We start from the raw sequence: 20,340 nt of genomic DNA, 5'->3' as shown, positions 1-20,340 counted from the left end.
CTCATTGGTAGTGATTCTCATTTTTTCCCCACATATATCACCAAATATTCTTTTTAAGTAAACTTGTTCATAGCAACCTCCAGGTAGTAGCGCACCTTTGCTTGTTTTTTTGTGTTTGTTCTGTATACAGGGGTTACTCTCCCTGTTAAAGGAGACTGCACACCACACCAATCACCACCACCAATATCCATATCCACATCAATAGTAGTGTACTTAACATTTTTTTAGTAAGTTTTATATTGTCCAGTGAAGAGATGTCCTTGTTGCAAATGTGCAGAATGAAATTCTGGAGAACTCTCATGTGGAGCTTTGCCCACTGTACCACTGGTATGGCATCTACCATGAGACCCACCAGGGACATGGCTTTGCAGGTGGAAACCTGTAGATTGCACTGGGGAGCTGCCACCAGACAGGAAATCTTGAGAATTTTCTCTGGAGGTAGATACAGTTTGCTCTGGGTGGAGTTCAACACATAACCCAGTAACTGTCAGACTTGGGAAGAAATGGGACACGACTTCTCCCAATTTATCAACCACCCCAGACTCTCAAGATGAGTAATTGGGGTTTGATACATCCAACTCAAATTGATCATGTGATCTGGTAAAAAGGAGAAGATTGTCCAGATAAGGAATGATATTGACCCCTGAAGCCTCAAACGGGCCAATGCCTCAGCCAAAATGTAAGTGACAATGTGGGGAGCTCGGAACTGAAAAGGAAAGGTTTGACCTTTCCAATGACTGGCTAACCTTAGAAAGGATTGAGAGGTCGGATGGATCGGAACACAAAGATATGCATCTTTCAAAGTCAAGGACACCATGAGGCAGTTTTGAGGAAGAATTACTCTGGTTAAGTACGGCTATTCCTCACTTAACGACTGAGATGTGTTCCTCCAACTAGATCGTTAAACGATTTGGTCGTTAAGCGAGGAACTGTATACAGTACTGTACTAGTATAGTACTGTAGTGTTGGAGATGTACAGTACTTACACAGTACTTACCGAGAATAGCAGCGGAGAACAGTGATGAAGACGCCGCACTGCAGCTGCCACATTCCCGCACGTACAGTCGGAAAAAAAAGGTGGTAAGTGCGAGTGGTCGCAAAACAGGTAGGTAAAGTGAGGAATAGCTGTATACGGTTTCCATTCGAAACTTCTTGTAAACCAAGGATTTGATCAGAAGTTTGAGATTCAGAATGAGACGGTATTTGCCAAACGGCTCCTGAGGCAAAAAGATGCAAGTAGAACTAGGGGTCGACCAATATAAATTTTTTAGGACTGATACTGATATTCGATAACTGATATCAGGTACCGATATTCTGTTTACAACCAGCTCGAAGGAAGCCACACACACACAGAATGCACTTCCTGCATTCAGTGTCACTCTCCAGCTACAGAAGCTGATGAAGCAGATCTCTGCTTCATCAGCTTCTCTGGGGGTCCCTAGGTGACATTAGATGTCTTGGAGACCCCTGATGTCTCCATAAAGAGGACCTGTCATGTAAATTGGCTGTGACATAGGGGTCTTCTTAACCCCCCACGTAATAGCAATAAAGTTGTGTAAAAAAAAAATACAAAAATTAAAAAAATCATTAAAAAAATGAGGTTTAATATTAGGTGAATGCTGCGGTCTGAGCGGCGACATGGCCCGGTGATCAGGGAGCTGTGCCCGGCTTCGGTTCCTAATAACATTACAAGAAGTATTGACCGCTATATCCCAACTCAAACCGGGGAAAAGCCCAGGACCAGACGGGTTTACGTCCCTATATTATAAAACCTTTTCAGACACCTTGGCCCCGCACTTCCTGACAGCATTTCACCACTTTCCAAGGGGCCCCCATGTCTCCTTTCACCTACTAGAAGCTCACATCACGGTTATACCAAAAGAGGGGAAAGATCCATCCTCGTGTGCCAACTATCGCCCCATTTCTTTGCTAAACGTAGATATCAAATTACATGCGTAAATTATTGCCAACCGTCTCTTACCCCTCCTCCCTGACCTGATCGATGACGATCAAGCGGGGTCTATCCCTGGAAGAGAGGCCAGAGACAACACCACTAAAGCAATTGGCCTCCACCATTGGCTCTGGAGTCAGGGACATGCCGACTTTCTTTTATCCACAGACGCGGAGAAGTGTCAGAACTATTGGGCCAAAAGGAATCGATTTCATAGGCCTAAACATGTCATTTTACAAATGTGTCTATGGGCATACTAGTAGCCATTTTGTCTATGTGCTATAAGGTGAAAATAAGTTCATTCTTCTCTTGTACAGAGACCTTCAAAGAGAGATTAGGAATGTTAATATAAACATTCTTCAGATCGTAAATGGTGGGGGTCTCAGACGCATATCAGTTTAGGATAGTACCAGCCTGTGTCGGTCTTGATTGATTACTTCTGGACTCCACGAGAATACAATCTACAAGAAAGTGGAGTTTCTAAAGATTTTTTTTTTCTATCTGATCCATATTCTTTGTTTGTCACCAATTATATTTTATTATGGTTTTTGCACTGATTTTGATAAATAAATATCTATATTTTGTATACTTTGGTATTCCTCTTGTCTTCGAAGTCAGCGCAAATGAAAGAACTCGCGTAAATTTTGATTTCTGGAAATACATTGGGAATCTCCTTAACCATAGATTTTTAATTGTTTCCATAAATAGAACTGTATATCAGAGCAGTATAAACATTCTGACAGAAGGCATTGGGATTACCTATTTACAGCTTTGACGCACCTGGGCCTCGGTTCACGCATGTTGGACCGTATAACTTTATTGTATCAAGACCCGATGGCTAGGGTCCGAGTGAACGGCTCTCTGTCGGATGCTTTTCCCATCTGCAACGGTACCAGACAGGGGTGTCCGCTGTCTCCTTTGCTTTTTGTGATAGCACTGGAGCCCTTTCTACGCAGAATTAGATCAGATCCCAATATCCATGGTTTTCCCACACCTGGCAAAGAATCCAAAGTAACTGCATTTGCAGACGATCTGCTATTTTTCCTAACCCAACCAAGAACCTCCCTCCCTAATCTTCTCCGAGCCTTCCAAGAATTTGCGTCACTATCCTAGTTTAAGATCAACCTCTCTAAGTCCTCTAAGTTCTCGGCCCTCAACATCTCCCTGTCAGACGAGACGGTCCAATTTTGTCTCTCCCACTTCCCTTTCAGCTGGGCAGAGGGAGCCATCACATATATTGGCAATAAAATCCCGACTAATTTGCAAACTTTATACTCCCTCAACTATGTCTCCCACCTTTCCCGATTGAGGTTAGACTTGAGGGAATGGAATAAACCACTTTATTCCTGGTTTGGCAGAGCGGCTATCTTAAAAATGACAGCCCTCCCACGGCTCTTATACCTCTTTCAGACAGTACCCAAACAACTCCATAGGACCTTTTTCGCCTCAGTAAACACAATGTTCCGCTCATTTCTGTGGAACAATGGATTCCCACAGATTAGTGCCCAAATTCTCACTCGCCCTAAAAGTTCTGGAGGCATTGGCCTCCCCCATGTCCAAAGAAATTATTGGGCGTATCATATGGCTCGCATCATTGACTGGTCGGTGCATGCCCCGAGCAAAGACTGGGTCCGGATAGAACAACTATTGTATGATGTCCATCAGATCCTGGCCCTGGCTACAACGCCAACACCTACCAACCCGGATATTGAACCACCCGACGGTTGGTACATCCCTACGGGTTTTTACATCCATTACCAACAGACAAGCCCTCTCCTCCACCCCGGGCCCGCTCACGCCTCTCCGCTTCAATCCGTTCTTTCCCCCAGGCCAATGTGCATCCTTCCTACGTCGCTGGTCCGCGGACACTCCTCTGACTGCCCGAATATTCTTCGACCGACAAGGTAACTTCCACACTCTTGCAGATCTAAACGAGGTGAACCCCGCTCCCATACCACTATGGTCTTATTTTCAAATACGACAGTACCTCAACTCGCATACGAATAGAGGATTCTTTTCCCGTGCTTTAACCCCCTTTGAAAAGCTGTGCACCTCCACCCAGAGAGTGACGCATGCAATCTCATCTCTCTACTCCCTCTTGAATGACTCCTCTACCCTTCCACCGACGCCCTCTGCGAAGGCCTGGGAACGCGACCTCTCAATCTCCTTTACAACGCAGGAATGGGAACGAATGGATTCCCGACGGTTAGGTAGCTCCCAGAATGTCCAGATACAGGAGACCAACTACAAAGTTCGCTCCCGCTGGTATAAAACCCCGGCCTTGCTCCACCGCATATATCCAGATGCCCCTGACCAATGTTGGCGCTGTGGCGGAGAAGTGGGCTCTCTGCTACACATATGGTGGTCATGCCCTTTGATCTCTCCTTTCTGGACAGCAGTCCATGCCCAGATAAAAACCATTACTGGGGTCACGCTGGCGTTCTCCCCAGCTTGCCTCCTCCTGTACCATTTTGACGAAGCACTCCATGTGTCTAAACGATCCCTAACAATTAACCTGTTGAATGCGGCAAAAACGGTGATTCCTAGACACTGGAAGTCGCCTTCCCCACCAACAATCCGAGAATAAGCTGCATGTTCAAGAACACTCTGCGTATGTTTATAGCTGTGGACTTATGAGGGATAAACCCGGACTGATCCGAGTGCACCATCGAGGCGATTTTTTTGGACAGTCTAGTAGCGAGGACCTTAGCCAGGATTTTAACGTCATCATTTAAAAGAGAGATGGGTCGGTATGATTCTGGCATGAGCAGATTTTTACCCTTCTTTGGCAAGACCACGACAGTAGCCTCATACATAGTAAGGGGAAGGCAACCCACAGAGAAGGCATCATTAAATGTCTCCAGTAGAGTAGGGAGTAGTGAAGATGTGTACGTCCTGTACACCTCAATGGGAAGACCATCTGGCCCGGAGCCTTACCAGTAGGGAAACTGGCCACAGCCAGCTCCAGTTCCTCCAGGGTGATAGGGGCCTCCAGGTCCATTCTGTCCTCAGATACAAGGGACGGCAGGGGGACACCCCCCAGATATTCCCCCAGCTTAGAATCAGAATAATCAGCTCTCGTCTTGTATAAGGAAGTATAAAAGTCCCAGAAGACTTCAGATATTTTCCCCTGCTCCGAGTGAATGACACTGCAAGAATGTCCAACAGTAGCTACCAGATGTAGGGCACCTCGGGGGGGGAGAGGGGTCCAAAAAAGGGAGGGGGAGAAAAAACAAAATAACAAAAAACCAGGAACATCCAACGTGGAGCACCTGGGAAACCGTCCACGCAGGTAGGCCTTCGGGGGAAGGCAGCAACTGCCCGCATCACCCGGAACAGCCCGGGGTGAGTAGGTAACAGTAACTCCAGCTGAAGGAGGGAAGTCATGTAGTCGTGAAGGGAATCTCCTCTCACAGTAACAGTGGACAGATTACTAGTCCCACAAGCCGACGAGGAGCAGGATATCGGCAAGGTAAGCCAGAGGATGAAAATCAGGAGAATGAAGGAGAGCGCTTCCCGGTCACGTCCGTCTACATGCGGCTGCTGGCCACGCCCCCAATTTTCAACTTTAGTTAATGTGTCCCCTTTGACATATTGCTTTGTAGCACAGTTTTCTAGTTATTATAGTTAAGGGCTTAGCTCCCCCTTTGTGTAGGAACAGCCACCTCCCTGGTAAAACAACCTTGTGTCATGATGGTGCAGGTATTCACTCAAGTCAAGGCCCAAGAAGCAGGCTGCTGGGCCTACCGAGAATATAACTACTGTACTCAAGGAAAAGCTAGGAGATAGTAAAATACTTAAGGAATTGGTCTTAAGCCAGCATTTGCAGCTAAAGGGGACTACAGTGGTTCTGATGAGCATTAAGTCTACAAAGACATCCAGTGTGCAAGTAGCAATCCGTAGTGGTAACATCAGCCTGCACATATATTAAAATACAAATACTTCCAACTTAAAAGGTCATGTACAGGGATTACAGCATAAGTAAGCAATCTATAACATGCACCAAAATTTCGGCCGAAAATGGCACTTTGGGTAAAATGCCAAAAGTACACAACTTTTGGCAGAAAATGAGGTGCATCTCTAGTTTCTCTCCTCCTCGCTGGGCGGTGCTCTGTGTCCAGAGCAGCACCCAGAGGGTAGGAGAGAAACTTTCAGGAGACTGAGTGGGGCGGGGAGGAGAGCGCTGTCAGTTGTGTCACAGGAAACCGAGCTCTCCACCCCCTCACTTGTGAAAAGCAGATCAGGATGGCGAGCGATGCAGGGAGGAGACAGCTGTCAGTGGAGTCCAAGCCGGCAGTGCGGGGGAGGAGTCAGCTGTCAGCAGTGTCATAGGAGACTGAGCTCTCCTCCCCATACCGCCTGCTCAGCATCCTGCAATAGCGAGTCGGGATGGAGAGTGGTAACAAGCACTCAGCGATACAGGATGGAGAGTGGTAACAAGCACTCATTGATAAGCTGATCGCTGAGTGCTTGTAAATAATTGAGGACATAGTACGTTTACAGTGTCCCCAATTATAGACAGGAAGTGCTCTACATCACTTTCTGTTCATTCATGAACAGAAAGTGATGGACATAGTAACTCATACTATATCCACAGTTTATGAATGGGCAGGATTAAAGTGATATTAAAGCCAAATTTTTTTCCCCCTCTTAAATGTTTCCTAACAATGTAAAAAAAACTTTTTTTTTTCAAAATTTTCTGTAATTTTTCCTAATTATAATACAAAATAAAAACCATAGTGGTGATTAAATACCCCCAAAATAAAGCCCTATCTGTCCCCAAAAAATGGTATAAAATTCATTTCAGTACAGCGTTGCATGACGGAATAAACGTCAAAGTATCGCAGCGCTGAACACTGAAAAATGGCCTGGCCAGGAAGGGGGTCTAAACACCTGGTCTTGAAGTGGTTAAACCTTTGGTACCAAATGAACACTTAAGAGTCCAACACTAGAAATGTAAAGGGTTAGGTCTGGTTGTATAAATAGGCTGTGAAAAGTGATGCATTGCAAGAACACACAAAATAAATAAATAAATAATGTCCTAGCACTCTGTTGCAATGTGGGCTGCCACATGGATAACAGAGTAAGACATGAGAAGCTAAACCTTGTGGTAGAAAATGAACACCCCAAAAGTGCATGAGCCCAACACCATGTAAAAGGTTAAGTGTTGAAAAATAAATAGGCTGCGAAGAATGATGCATACATGCAATGATACATAATCCTAAACCTCTATAGTAATGTACAGAAGATATGCAAGAACTATGCAGAAGTTATGCATCATGGTGCAGCTCTGAGAATGCACAAGTACAACACACAACCTGCAAAGGGTTTGGTGCTATAGTGACTGGTTGCCACCAATGAGACCGTGCAAGACAAAACCTAAACCACTGCATCAACACAGACTTTCCAATCAGTAATCATAAAAGTCATATAAAAGGTTTCAACACTGTGGTACAAGAAATAGTATCAAATAGTACAACAATAACCAGTAGAGTTTACTGTTGCAACAAAAACTGACTCTAATACTGCACAAAAATAAGCATTGTAGTTTGAGGCATAACCCATGCCCTGTGTAAGGTTAAAGTATTGTAACATGTATGAAGACCTACATTGAAACATAAATGCCCTGCAGAAACCACAGTACAGACAAAAGTAGTAAATTTGCAGCCTGAGCATTAAATCCGTTATCCTGTAGATAATAGTTGCACAGACACACAAAGTATGAACTCGGGAAATATTACAAATACTGTGATCCATAACTACATAGACATTGATGCTATAACCATAAAGACTCTTGCAGCTACATCAACACACTTAAATGCCATGCCTGAGCAAAAAAAAAAAATCCACTTAGTGTTGATATTCATCACAAATACTACCAAATGAGGAGCAATCCCCAAAGAGCTGCCTCATGGGATAAAAGGTCCATCTTTGCTCAGACATGGTAGGTGATTAAACCAAAAAACCTACAGAAAACCTTGCAGAAAATTTGCAAGTGCCTGGAATACAATGATCTGAGACAACAAGGCTCAGAGATTTGACAAATGCTTATAAGAGGCTATCTGAATACATAAAGCAATAGATTAATAGAACCTAAATCCAGTATAATGTATGTAAAAACATACAATGCACTAAAAACATTAGGCCAGAGTTCTGGTATAGTCCCACTCTGGCAAGAAGATTGAAATTATTGACTCCGAGCCCCTGACCAAAAAAACCTCACCAAAAAACTCTGAGCTGTAGAATACTTACAGCTTAGTCACTGGTTATTAACCTGCAACATAACCCACTCCAGGAGCAAACCTAAAATGTCTGTAGTCACCAACGCTGGCTCCATTCCCAGACACATGATGTGGAAGGTGTCATGCCGCATAAGGGCTCTCTAGGAGGGATCTGGCATCTGCGCCAATGCGACGGGGTCCAGAACCAAAAGTGGCCAGCCAGAAGCCTGCCCCCTTCCCACGAGGGTTATGGGCCAGAACTGAAGGTCAAACGCCTGTCCCCGGCCCAGACCCCACCAGAAAAAGTGGTCGTCCTAGATCTACAAGCACTGCATCCGGCAGAAAAATGGTCTCTGGAACCTGCTTTTCCCAAGGGGGGTGTGGCTAGTGAGGTCTTGGATCCCAGGGATCATGAAGCTGAGGAGAGGGCCCCAGAATACACCATCCCCTTCAGGAATGTGGACCAGGGGCATAAATAAAAAAAAGTAAAAGCCTACACTTTACCCTCCCTCATGGAGGTAAGCAACCCCAGTAAAAAAAGGGTGGAAGGTAACAGCTCAAAAAGGAGCCTGCCGGCCTCCCCCATCCAAAGTTCCAGTAAAACCTTTCTATGCAAAGGAGGAAACACAAATACTGACCGTTCTGCAGAAGGACTTCCTCTTAAGATTTGTTGATGCGTTTCCTCCTGTGGGAGGAGGTGCTTTCTAATATGCGGTCATGGATAGATGATTTGGTAAAAAATTTATTATGAAAAATGATTCTTAATAGTACAGTGATAAAAAGATACAAAATTAATTGTATTATTTCTGCATGCGAGTTTGTTTTTTTGTTTGTTTTTTCACATGAAAGTTTTAATTACAAAAAAATGAACACTGTGGGATGCATTGATCGTATAAGAAAAGTTGATAAAATTAATGCATTTTTTTTCTTTAGAAAATTATGGATATAATTATATGTTTATTCAAATTAATTTAAGTATTCAAGGTTAGGAATGGGGAAGACGGAAAGTGACAATGACTTAAAGGAGAACTATGGGGTTAAGGCTTTTCCCCATAGTTCTCCTTAAGGTAACGGGAGGACACAAACTAGCGTCCTCCAGTCACCCTAAGCTCAGTATAACGCGAGCTACAGCTCGCGGTATACTGAGACGCCACAGTATACTGCGAGCTGCAGCTCGCGGTATACTGAGACGCCGCAGCTGAAGCAGATCCCGACAATTATGTCTGGATCCGCCCAGCTGCGTAAGTGACAGCTGGCTCTGCCTATCTAGAGGCAGAGCCAGCTGTACCCGCCCCCTCCCGATCCGCCAGTCAGCGTTGGCGGATCGGAGCGGGGAGGGGGGAATTTAGCCCCTCCCCTGTCACAGCAGAGAGCTGTGACAGGATCGAGAGGTGAGCGAACGCCGCTATGTGTTCGCTCACTTTTCGATCTACTGAGCCAACCTGCGACAGTCTCATTGTCACAGGTCGGCTAGAACTATGAAGTGAGTGAAAAGCACTCACCTCATAGTTCTCTTTTAAAGTGACAAAGTCAAAGGGCAATGGAGAGGTTGAAAGTGCTTATACTTAGGCCTGGTTCACACCTAGGCTTATTGCATATGCGCGACCGTCGCGCGTTTTTTTAACCGCGATTCGCGGTAAAAAAGTCGCGCGACAAACACGCGTTTCCGAAGGCTACTTGGCTGTATCCCAATGGAAACGCGCAACAAAACGTCCCAAAGTAGTACATGTACCTTTTCAGGCGTGGGCCGTTTTGTAGCGCGTTAGGGACGGGCGGAAATACGCCAAGGTGGGAACGAGACCATTGAATACAATGGGATTTATATTTTTGAGCGTTTTGTAGAGCGTTCGTCGAGCGTAGAACGCGCTACAAAACGTTCAGGTGTGAACGAGGGCTTATCAAATAAAGTGGCTCTGGCAGGTATATGTTGGTAAACATTGGTATGGAGAGTTTACCTTGCAGCTGACAGAGGTTCGTGCTCTGTCAAGAGCACCATGCACATGCCATATTTAGTCAGAATGGCAATAGATTCTGGACTACTGGCATTTGGAGTTCTAACTGGTGCAGAGGCATAAGAGGCAGGGGTACAAAGCGACACACACAGGTAGGGTGAACGTAGAACATATAGAAAGGTGTTGCTGGAAAAAAATAAAAGCACAGTGAGAGAAAGAGGATGAAGTGATTAATCGGCATACTTGCTACATATGCTTAGGGAGAATTCTCCTATATGAACCATACAAATCATATGCTATGATAGTATAAGATACACACATACAGACATTCCTAAGTTTACGATGGGGTTACGTTCTGATAAACCCATTGTAACCTGGGAAGTGTACTGTAGTGCCGCATTCGGCTGCAAACAGTACAAAAAGGGGAGCAATAGCCAGACTGCTATTTGGCAATTTCAAATTGCAATAACCAATAGCAGGCTGGCTATTGAAACCCTGCCCCCTAAAAGAAGTGGACCTGAGAGAGAAAGTTCTCTCTCAAGTCTGCTCCTCTGCTCAGTGGGCAGGTGCAAAAGCCAGCCTGCTATTGCAATTTGACATTGCCAATAGCAGTCTGTCTATTGCCCCCCTGCTTACATTCAGCTGCCGGCTGTTGAAGCGGAGCGCCTCGGGGGTGCTACAGTTATCCGGCACCTACCGATCCCGTCGGTGCCGACCAAGTGTACAGTAAACTCCATTGTAAATGTGAAAGATTGTAACTCGATCGATCACAACTCGAGGAGCATCTGTACTGTATATCAGGGGTGTGGACATTTTTTTAAAAACTACTTGTTCAAGGGCTAAAGTGGGGGCCGTTTTTCGATATCGAGTACGAGTACCGATTGTTTGCTTTCGGGTTCTCGCCAACACTGAATACTAATACCGGTGCTTCCGCTGGCATAGAGCAGGCTTCCCTGGTAATCAGGAAACCGGGCAGCAGGTAATGACATCCCGCCCAGGTTCCTGATTGCCACGGAAGCCGGCTCCATGTTGTTTGGCCTGCTTGATTGCGATTGGCCGGGAAACCTGCTTCCCGGTCAATCAGGAAGCTGGGTGGCGAGTAATGACCTGATTGACCGGGAAACTGGCTGGATGCTGATTGGCCAGGAAGCCGGCTTTCCAGCCAATCAGCAAGGAGCCGGCTTCCCGGGCCAATCAGAAAACCAGGAGGCGGGTCATTACTTGCCGTACGGCTTCCTGATTGCACGGGAAGCTGGCTCCATGTTCCCCTACGGCACTGCCAGTCAGAGGAAATTTTCATCTGGCCGTAAGTTCCAATATCGGGGAAGGTATCGGAGCATTTGGGTGAGTACGAGTACTTGCCCAAATACTCGGTATCGGCACTGATACTAGTATCGGTGCACCCCTAATCAAAACATATTTTACTGTGCTAAATAGCGCTTCTCACTGGTCAGCGCAGTCATCTGACCACGTTGACCAATGAGTGCTTGCAATTTGCGAGCGAAATTCAAAATGCATAGGGGAGGACTGCGCTGGACAGCAGTACGGGGGACAGATAGTACACCCATACTGGCGGAGGGGAGGGATTGTTCGCCGAAAGGTAAGTATAGCCAGGGGGGTGGCGGTTTGGGAGAGACAGGGCCAGATTTCATCGGGTAATTTTTATTTTTCCATATTACCTGGGAAAATGAACTTACCCTTTAATGCACATTATGTGTGTGTAAGAGAATTCTGGCTACCACCATGGAATGGCAGCTGCAATCTCAAAGCACATGCAGAATGTCCTTCGCATGCGTTTATTTGCATGCAGATGGCGGGGGCAGCAGGGTTTCATTTTTATTTATTTTTTTATTTTTTACTTTTTCATTTTTTAAATCTTTATATATTTTATTTTTTTAACTTTTTAAATTTTTACATTTTCTTTAACTTTTTATTTACTTTTCCCCCTTAATGTTCCTCCTATTACATAGGAGATTAAAATCCCTTATGTGATAGTTTGGAGGTGACAGGTTCTCTTTATGGAACCTGCCCTCCAACACAGAACAGCTGTTCTGTGTAGTTCCTGACAGCCGAGACAGGTGGCGCTGTGATTACAGCGCCACGGTCTCAGAGAACACACAGAGAGCCCGTAGAGCAGACGTTTTTCGTCTGCTCTATGGGCTCTATGGCTGAGCCGTTGTGCCTTAGTTTTCGGGGTCCCCCGGGAGAGCGGGCGACCCCGAAAACTACGGCGGGGGGTGCGGGCAGAAACGATCGCCGCTGCTCAAATTAATACAAGTGGTCTGATCAGACCACTTGTATTAAACGAGCGGCGGCGGCTCCACAATGTACATTCAGCTCTGCTTGTCCGGAGCCGGGCTGAATGTACTTTACAACTACTCGCCCGGCGCCCGAAACTGCATGTCCCGGGCGTCGGGCGATAGGAATTCCACACCCCTGCATATATACACAGGACACAAGGGATGGGTCCTGGAAGGTCGATAGGTGTCCTCTCTGTTTGGGTTGTGGTCTCTCGAAGGGACAACAGAGTATTAATTGCCTGGCAGAAGAAGGTGGTCAAATACAGGAAAACTCCACAGAACATGTTCTTGGGAAAGTGAACTTACTATTTAATGTACACTACGCATGTTAGTGAGCGCTGCTGCACGGCTAGCCCAAAATGAAGCAAAACGGAATGGGGGCAGCAGATGGTGGGAGCGGTGGGGTTGGTTTAAATTTTTTTTTAATTATTATTTCATTTTTTTACTTTTGGGCTTGAAACATTTTGTTTACACAGGTCTTGAAAAATTATAGGGTGTCTCACCAGTCAAAAATGTCACCAGTCAGCATGAGCGGACTATAGCCTTGCTATTTATGTTAACGTTTTTTTGGGGACACATAGAGCTTTTTGAGGTATATAAAATCACCACGGCGGGGGGGGGTTATTTACTATATAATGAAAAAACGACTGTAAATAATTTAAAAAAAGTTTCCCCCTACGTTATGTTAAACATTTATTCTTACCCATATTTTTGGTAAAACTTAAAAGACGGGGTAAATAGACACCAAACATATCAAGCCTTAAAATTGCACGCGCCCGCAAAATGGCAAAAAAAACGACCGCACCGAAAATTGGCCATAGGCGACGCTTAAAACACTTTTATTGCTTATCAGTTATCAGTAATTGATGGCCCTAAAATTATTGCTCGTACTCCGACGTTCGCGGTGATATGTAACATGTGCGGACCTGCTATACCCTTGATAACGTCCTAAAAACGCGTCGGGCGGGCCTATCTGACGTCACAGCTAATGCAGAAGTGAGCACGGGAGCTCGTGGGATACTGGCCGGTTTTATACTTACATGCGAGTCTCTATTTGTTTCTATCAATAAACGTTTTGGGATATACTACACCATGAGGAGTTCCTTTTGATTTTTTTACTACATGTGAAACTACACTCGTTAACATATGGGAGAAAATGCTGGGGACCTTTTGATCCAATACCGAATTCAGGTTACCTACAAAGTTTAAGACGATATATATGAGGTGAGTGTGCATTGTCCAGAGGGCTTCGTGTGTGGCACTAGGGGGATTATCAAGCACAAGCACTTTACACGTTTTGGATTTTTGATTATGGATTCAGATTATGGATTTATATTGACTATCACTTTTATCACTCTATGAAGTTCTGTTTTTCTGGTTATATATAAAGTCACTATTAAACACTGTGTAAGTTTATATCTGGATGGTTACATATCCAGTCTTCGGTTACACCAATCACATTAATTTAGTGTATATGCTATCTGTGATGCACTATTTTTCACTTTTTGTTTTGCACAATTTTTATTAGTAGATTAAGGTGTATATATATATTTTTTTTATAGATTTGCAGTTAATATTAGTTACACTAAGGTATTTAGCACCGCACAATCGCTATTCATAATTTAGGACGTGTGTGTGTATTGTGGCAGCTTTACCACCCATATTAGAGAGTTATTATCTAAAAGCGCACATCAACAGATAAACATTTTCATGTGCAAGACAGGAAGGAGAGTAATCTGATTTATCGAGTCACTGGGGAGGTGGGTCCTGCTGCAGTAATGGGTCAATGGTAACATCAGTACACATGTGGTACATTGACTATTCACTCTTTAGCATAAAACACAGAGATTAGATAAGTCACAAATCTCTCTGATAATGAATGCCTCCAATCACTGAAAATGCTGGTTATCACCCCTTGGAAAGTCAGAAATGGTGAAATCAAAACAAACAATGCTTGAAATTGGAAGCAACACATGCAATGATAGGGCCATTTATAGATGCTCCTAAAAATGAGCAGTAAAGCGCAGCTCTTGCTATTACTGCGGTTTACCAACTATAACCAAGAATCAGATTTTATGAAAATACCTTGACAAAAATGCTTACATAAAGCTAAATCATAATGACATATATACTGTGAGAAGAAAAAAAAAAAAACACCTAAAGTTTCCATTTAAAAATACACCGGTCGTACCTCTAGTGGCATATGCAAGATAAGCATTAGATACTGCTATGAGACTGCCATAGTAGTACTTCTGTTCCCAGTCATATTTTGCTACAGGCTGTATTTTAACCTAAAAGGAAACACAGTTAAAACGCTGTTAGTACTCATAGTTCGTGAAAACTTTACGGTAAAACAAAATACAGACAATGTTCTGTTGAAAAAGTGCAAAAACAAAAACAAAGCAAAAAAACACTGCACAAACTAATATCTGGCATGTAAATGAAGGCAATGTTTCATTGTTACATGGTTAAGGTGGGGGAAAAAAAAAGAAGGGTCCATTAAGTTTTACCACTGTGAGAGTTGTGTTTGGATCAGAGAAAGGCAGAAAAAAACATCAATTTGCTGTAAAAAAAAAAAAATCTTCCCTGATACCATACTAATTATCAGGTAAATCCCTGCATCAAACTCCTATTGCATTTCAGGTTGGCTTAGTAACGTTAACCTTTTTTGAAATAGAGTGTTCTCATACCAACATGGTTCTCTTACCTTTAAACGCAAGGGAAATCTAATAACATTATAATCACTATTACCGAAACAGCATTTTTTTTCTAGCTGCAGCTTCCACCATCTAAACCATGAAATAATCCTACACTGCGTTCAAGAAATGGCCAACCTTTGTTGAATACGGAGTTCCATTACCCCTATCAACAATAGTTTCATCCCTAATGAAAGCCACTTTAATAACAACATTGCCCTGGTTCCCAGCAAATCAGTCTATGAAAGGACCTATAACAAAAAAAGGAAGCACATTCAATTTAGGATGCACCGAAATTTAGGCAGAAAATGGTACTTTGAGCAAAATGTGCCCCATTGGGCACTGCTCCGTGTCCCTTCTGAACCCCCCACCTGTGTTGGCAAAGGCCGCGGGGATCGGTGGAGACACAGCAGCGCCCAGCAAGGAGGAGAAAATCTTTCAGGAGGCAGAGTAAGGCGGGCAGGAGAGCGCTGTCAGCGTTATCATATGAGATTGAGGTCTTCTCCCGCCCTCTTCTGTGACAAGCAAATTAGGATGGAGAGCGGTGCGGGTAGCAGACAGCTGTCACTAGAGTTCGAGCCGGCGAAGCAGGGAGGAGAGCGGTGTCAGCGGCGTCACCGGAGGCTGAGCGGGTGGTGCACAGTGCACATTAAAAAGGGGAAATCCACTTTCCCAAGTAATTTGGGAAAATTGAATTACCGGCTCAAATCTGGACCCTTCTCCCTCCTTGCTATACTTGCCTTTCGGCGAACGGTCCTTTACGTCCGCCAGTACAGGTGTACTATCTGTGCCACGTACTGCTGTCCAGTGAAGCCCTGTCCCATGTATTCTGAATTTCGCTCGCAAATTGCGAGCACTCGGTCAGCGCGGTTAGATTAGTGCTTTTATCATCATCTTATCCTTGAGAGGTCATTGGACTTCTAAAGTACTGCTAAATATGGTCTTGGTTAAAATGATCTTTTTGTATCCGGTCAAGTAGATTGTCATGAGAGACAAATAGATCTGGCCCCCGCTTTAGTACTTAGTAGTTTTTTTTTACATTTCCACACCCCTGTGGTATATTCTTGTAAAATCCTCACCAGATGCCAATTTAAAAGCTCATGCAGCATCATTTTCTCCGTCAAAACAGCTTCACCTTCCCCCATTTAAATACAGTACAGCTTGCAGGTGACTGAAAAGTCAGCCTAGATCGCCAGGGACCCAAATCCCTCCTTTCAAAACCCATTTCTCGGTCACTTTAGCTCCTGAAGCTCTTGCTTCTTCTTTGGTGTCGCTTGTGGCACAGAAGTACTTCAGAAAACACTACTTTGAAAGCACTAATTTTAGGCTTGCTACCTAAATCCCTGAAATCATTTTTCAGAATACTTCATCTAACTCTGCAAGTTATACCAATGTGTGCCACGACAGTTGGGTCTTCCCCAGTCCCAACCAACAATCTGTCAACCCTATATGTCACTTGTTTAAACCAAGCACCCAGTAAACAGACTATTCAGTGATCACAGTCATGGTAACAGGATACCCTATACTTACCGGAGCAGTCATTCTAGTTGCTGCTGGAAATATTCAGCTCCAGCAATGCTAACCCTAAATGGATATCCTCAATATCATCCAACAGAGCATATTTTCCTCTACCCATGTAAAGCTGGCCATACACCTTACAATTATCTATTATTTTGTGGTCAGATGGAAAAGGTGCAACAGATTCCTCCATCTACACTTAACTGTGTGGATGGAGTAATCTCCACCTGGGCCAATCAGTTGCACTTTTTCCATCTGACCACAGAAAATCTGCAGATAATTGTAAGGTGTATGGGCACCTTTAGTGTTGCCATGCTATGTAACTTTGGATCCTGCACCATCTCTCCACCCCCCTCTACACTGGCCCCAATCAACATGACAGGTGGAGTCAAAATTCCTCTCCAAGTTGTTAACGCTCTGCATTTTTTAATATATGCAGTTTTACTCTTTAGGCCTCTCCTGGGGATTTCCATGATGGGGCTAATTTGAAACAATTAAGTTAGAAAGGATCCCTTTACTTACACATTTTATATGTTACATTTTTGACCTTCTTATCCTTGAGGTCATTGTAATCCAGTGTGTGAGATTACAACTGGGGGTAGATCCTAAATTTTGCAGATTTAGCAGAACTTGAGCAGCTTTGGATGAAACACTTGAACATGTGAGATTTAGAGGGATACATGATGGATTAACCTAAATGTTATTATTTTAAGTTAAATAATTATTTTCTATTTCAGAATATTTTGTTTTATTGCACTGGAATTACACAGCGTTTATAAAAGCATATTGCTGTGTTTTATAAAATGCTTGTAATGTTTTTTATTTATTTTTAAACAGCGGCAATACCACCACTTTTTAAATGAACCCCTTACTGTAAACATTTTCCCCCTTGGGACCTTAAATTTTCCCTATAAGCCCTTGTCAGACTGCATTAGCAGTAGTTTTTTCTGCTAGAACAGCTACACTAGAAGCCCTACCTATTAGATCTCCATACATAACAGTTCTGAAAGACAAAGTGAATTTGTACCATCATTTTTTTATGGATTTATAAAGAAAAGTTTGTTTTATTGACGTTTATTGTCCTTCTGTCAAAACTCTACCAGTGACCTAAAGATAAAAACCCCAAAACTACAATCTCCTTAGACGTGAAGCGAGTTCTTTAGGGCCCCGAACATAAAACATACTTTTGCTTGCTAGGTTAAACAGTTATGCTGGCCTACCAGTCAGAAAGTAAACACCCACCTGGTGTTATTTAACTGCCTCTGGGCCGGCCGTAGTAGAAAAAAACGGCCGGCCGGGAGCTCTCTAGATCTGAGCGGGCGTCTTTAGACGTCCGATCAGACACGCCCCACTCGCGCGGGCGGGAAATGGCCGTTATTTAAAAACAGGCAGCGATGCCTGTTACGATACAAGTGATCCGCCGGCTGTAGAGCTGGCGGATCGGGTGCCGATAATTAAAGTTACAGATAAAAAAGAATTTTAAAAATGTTTAAAGTCCCCACCTATACATACACGCATGCAAACATGCGTCGGGGGCGCATACGTGCAAAAAAGACGACTGCGCCCGCTACGCCGCACATGTTGCATATCGCCGCGAACATCGGAGTGAGAGCAATAAGTCTAGGGCCACCAATCACTGATAACACTAAACTGATGAAAAGGCTTCACGACACCATCTCCTGGTTCTGCGCTGAGTAGCACCATCCCTAAACATAGGCCATTTACTGGTATCAAATGTATGCAATGTGCAGTTCTACATACATACCACTGTTCTACACCGTTTGTAATACTACCGATTGCTTTGTATACTTACGCCATTGGCACTATGTGACCTGTAAACCGTATTATTTCTATCCAATCCTGTCTGATCATATGCAAAAAACCTTAAGTCGTATTGTTTTAAAAAAAAAAAGCTTTTAAAGTGTCGCCTATGGCCAATTTTGGGTATGGTAGTTTTCTGCGATTTCCCGAGTGCGCGCAATTTTAAAGCTTGACATGTTTGGTGTCTATTTAACCGACGTTACCCCGATCTTTTATATTTTTACCAAAAAACTGGGTAATAATAAATGTTTCCTAACATAAATGTAAAAAAAAACTTTATTTCAAAATCTTCTGTAATTTTTCCTAATTATAATAAAAACAAAAAAAAAATGTTACCAAAAAATTGGGGTGATAATACATTTTTTTATAACATTTCATAGGGAAACAGGTTTTTTTTCAAAATTTAGGGTACTTTTTTGTTATATAGTAAACAATAAAAACCCCAGTGGTGTTTAAATACCACCAAAAGAAAGCTCTATCTGTCCCCAAAAAATGGTATAAAATTAACTTCAGTACAGCGTTGCATGACGGAATAAACGTCAGTCAAAGTACTGCAGCGCTTAACACTGAAATATGGCATGGCCAGGAAGGGGGTCTAAACACATGGTCTTGAAGTGGTTAAGTAAAACCTCCACTTCATGGTGGTTCAGGAGGGGTGCTGCCGCACCAAAAGAAGGAAGAACAGAAGCTGGTCTAAATCCACTGACCCACCATATAGCAATATATTATACAGCAATGCAGAATACCACCAGCTATAGAGGACTATAAATCTCAGGAATACATTATATAGCAACGCAGAATAATATGAAGCTACATACTCTGTGTTGCTCCAGGGTGGTGGCCTGATGTCTCCAGGGTCTCAGGATGGCTGTGCTGAGTCTCAGAAGTAGAGCTGTAACAACTATTCGATTTAGTAGATTAAAGTCAACGTTTTCCATTGTCGATTAGTCGGCTATCAATTTAATTACCTGTTTGTGGCTCCACACACGAGTCACACGCCCACGCTGCTTAAGCCGCGCACGCTGAGGACATGCCTCTGCTCCTCTCTTCACCGTGAGCTTCCTGACTCGCCGCTGCCCGCCAACAATCAAGGGCCCACGATTCAAAGAAAGTCACTCAGCAACGAGCGCAGGTCAGCATTCAGCCCATGTCCGGGCCGTGGGCCAGAAAGGCACAGGCAAAGGGCCAGATATGGCATGCGGAGGGCCAGATATGGCAAAAGTCTCAAGTGGGCTGTGGGGGTCTCAAGTTAGACTCTGCGGATTATCATCATTAATAATGTTTTTGGTGTTTTTACTTTTTATCAGTTTGTTTATTTAAAAAAAAAAAATTCACTTAACTATATTGCTATCACACAGGGGTTAACAAGTTCCTGTGTGATAGCCTTCAGAGGGGACAAGTTCTCTTTATGAGCCTGCCCTCCACTAGACTATGGACTCTGGACTTAGAATGAACTGGACTCTGGACTTAGAATGCAGTAGACTCAGGCCCGGTGCAGGCCTACGCGATCCGGGAACGTGAGTCCTGGGATCGCACGGTCCTGCACAATGCAGGCTGCGATTGCCGTGCAGCCCCAGATTTCAATGGGGTGACATCCGTACAGCAATCGCAGAAAAAAGGTAAACAATGCGCGTCTGTTTTAGCGCAATCCGCCCGGCTCGACTAGGTTGCAATTAGAAAATAATGGCACACCTACAGCGCGATCGGTGCACGCCTAGGCGACTACAGACCGGACGGAATCATGCACGATTGTCGTGCGGTGATGCGTCGTCTAGGTGTGCACAGACCCTTAGGAACACACTAGACTTGGGACATAGGAAAGCACTAGACTCTGGACTTTGCAACACAGTGGACTTTGGACTAATCACAGATAATACAAAC

General features: G+C 44.0%; 1 protein-coding gene across 1 annotated transcript in view; it reads right to left on the bottom strand.

Annotated features, from left to right (window-relative positions):
• EDC4 (enhancer of mRNA decapping 4) overlaps positions 1-20,340 on the bottom strand; it is a 631,081-nt gene that overhangs the window by 597,604 nt on the left and 13,137 nt on the right. The window contains exon 2 of the mRNA XM_018559011.1: positions 14,616-14,715. Within this exon, the coding sequence (XP_018414513.1) occupies positions 14,616-14,715 (100 nt within the window). The remainder of the gene's footprint in view (positions 1-14,615; positions 14,716-20,340) is intronic.

Source organism: Nanorana parkeri, unplaced genomic scaffold (assembly GCF_000935625.1).
Source record: "Nanorana parkeri isolate BGI_ZX_2015 unplaced genomic scaffold, ASM93562v1 scaffold375, whole genome shotgun sequence".
Taxonomy (NCBI): Eukaryota; Metazoa; Chordata; class Amphibia; order Anura; family Dicroglossidae; genus Nanorana; species Nanorana parkeri.
This window is presented reverse-complemented; position numbering and strand designations above follow the sequence as displayed.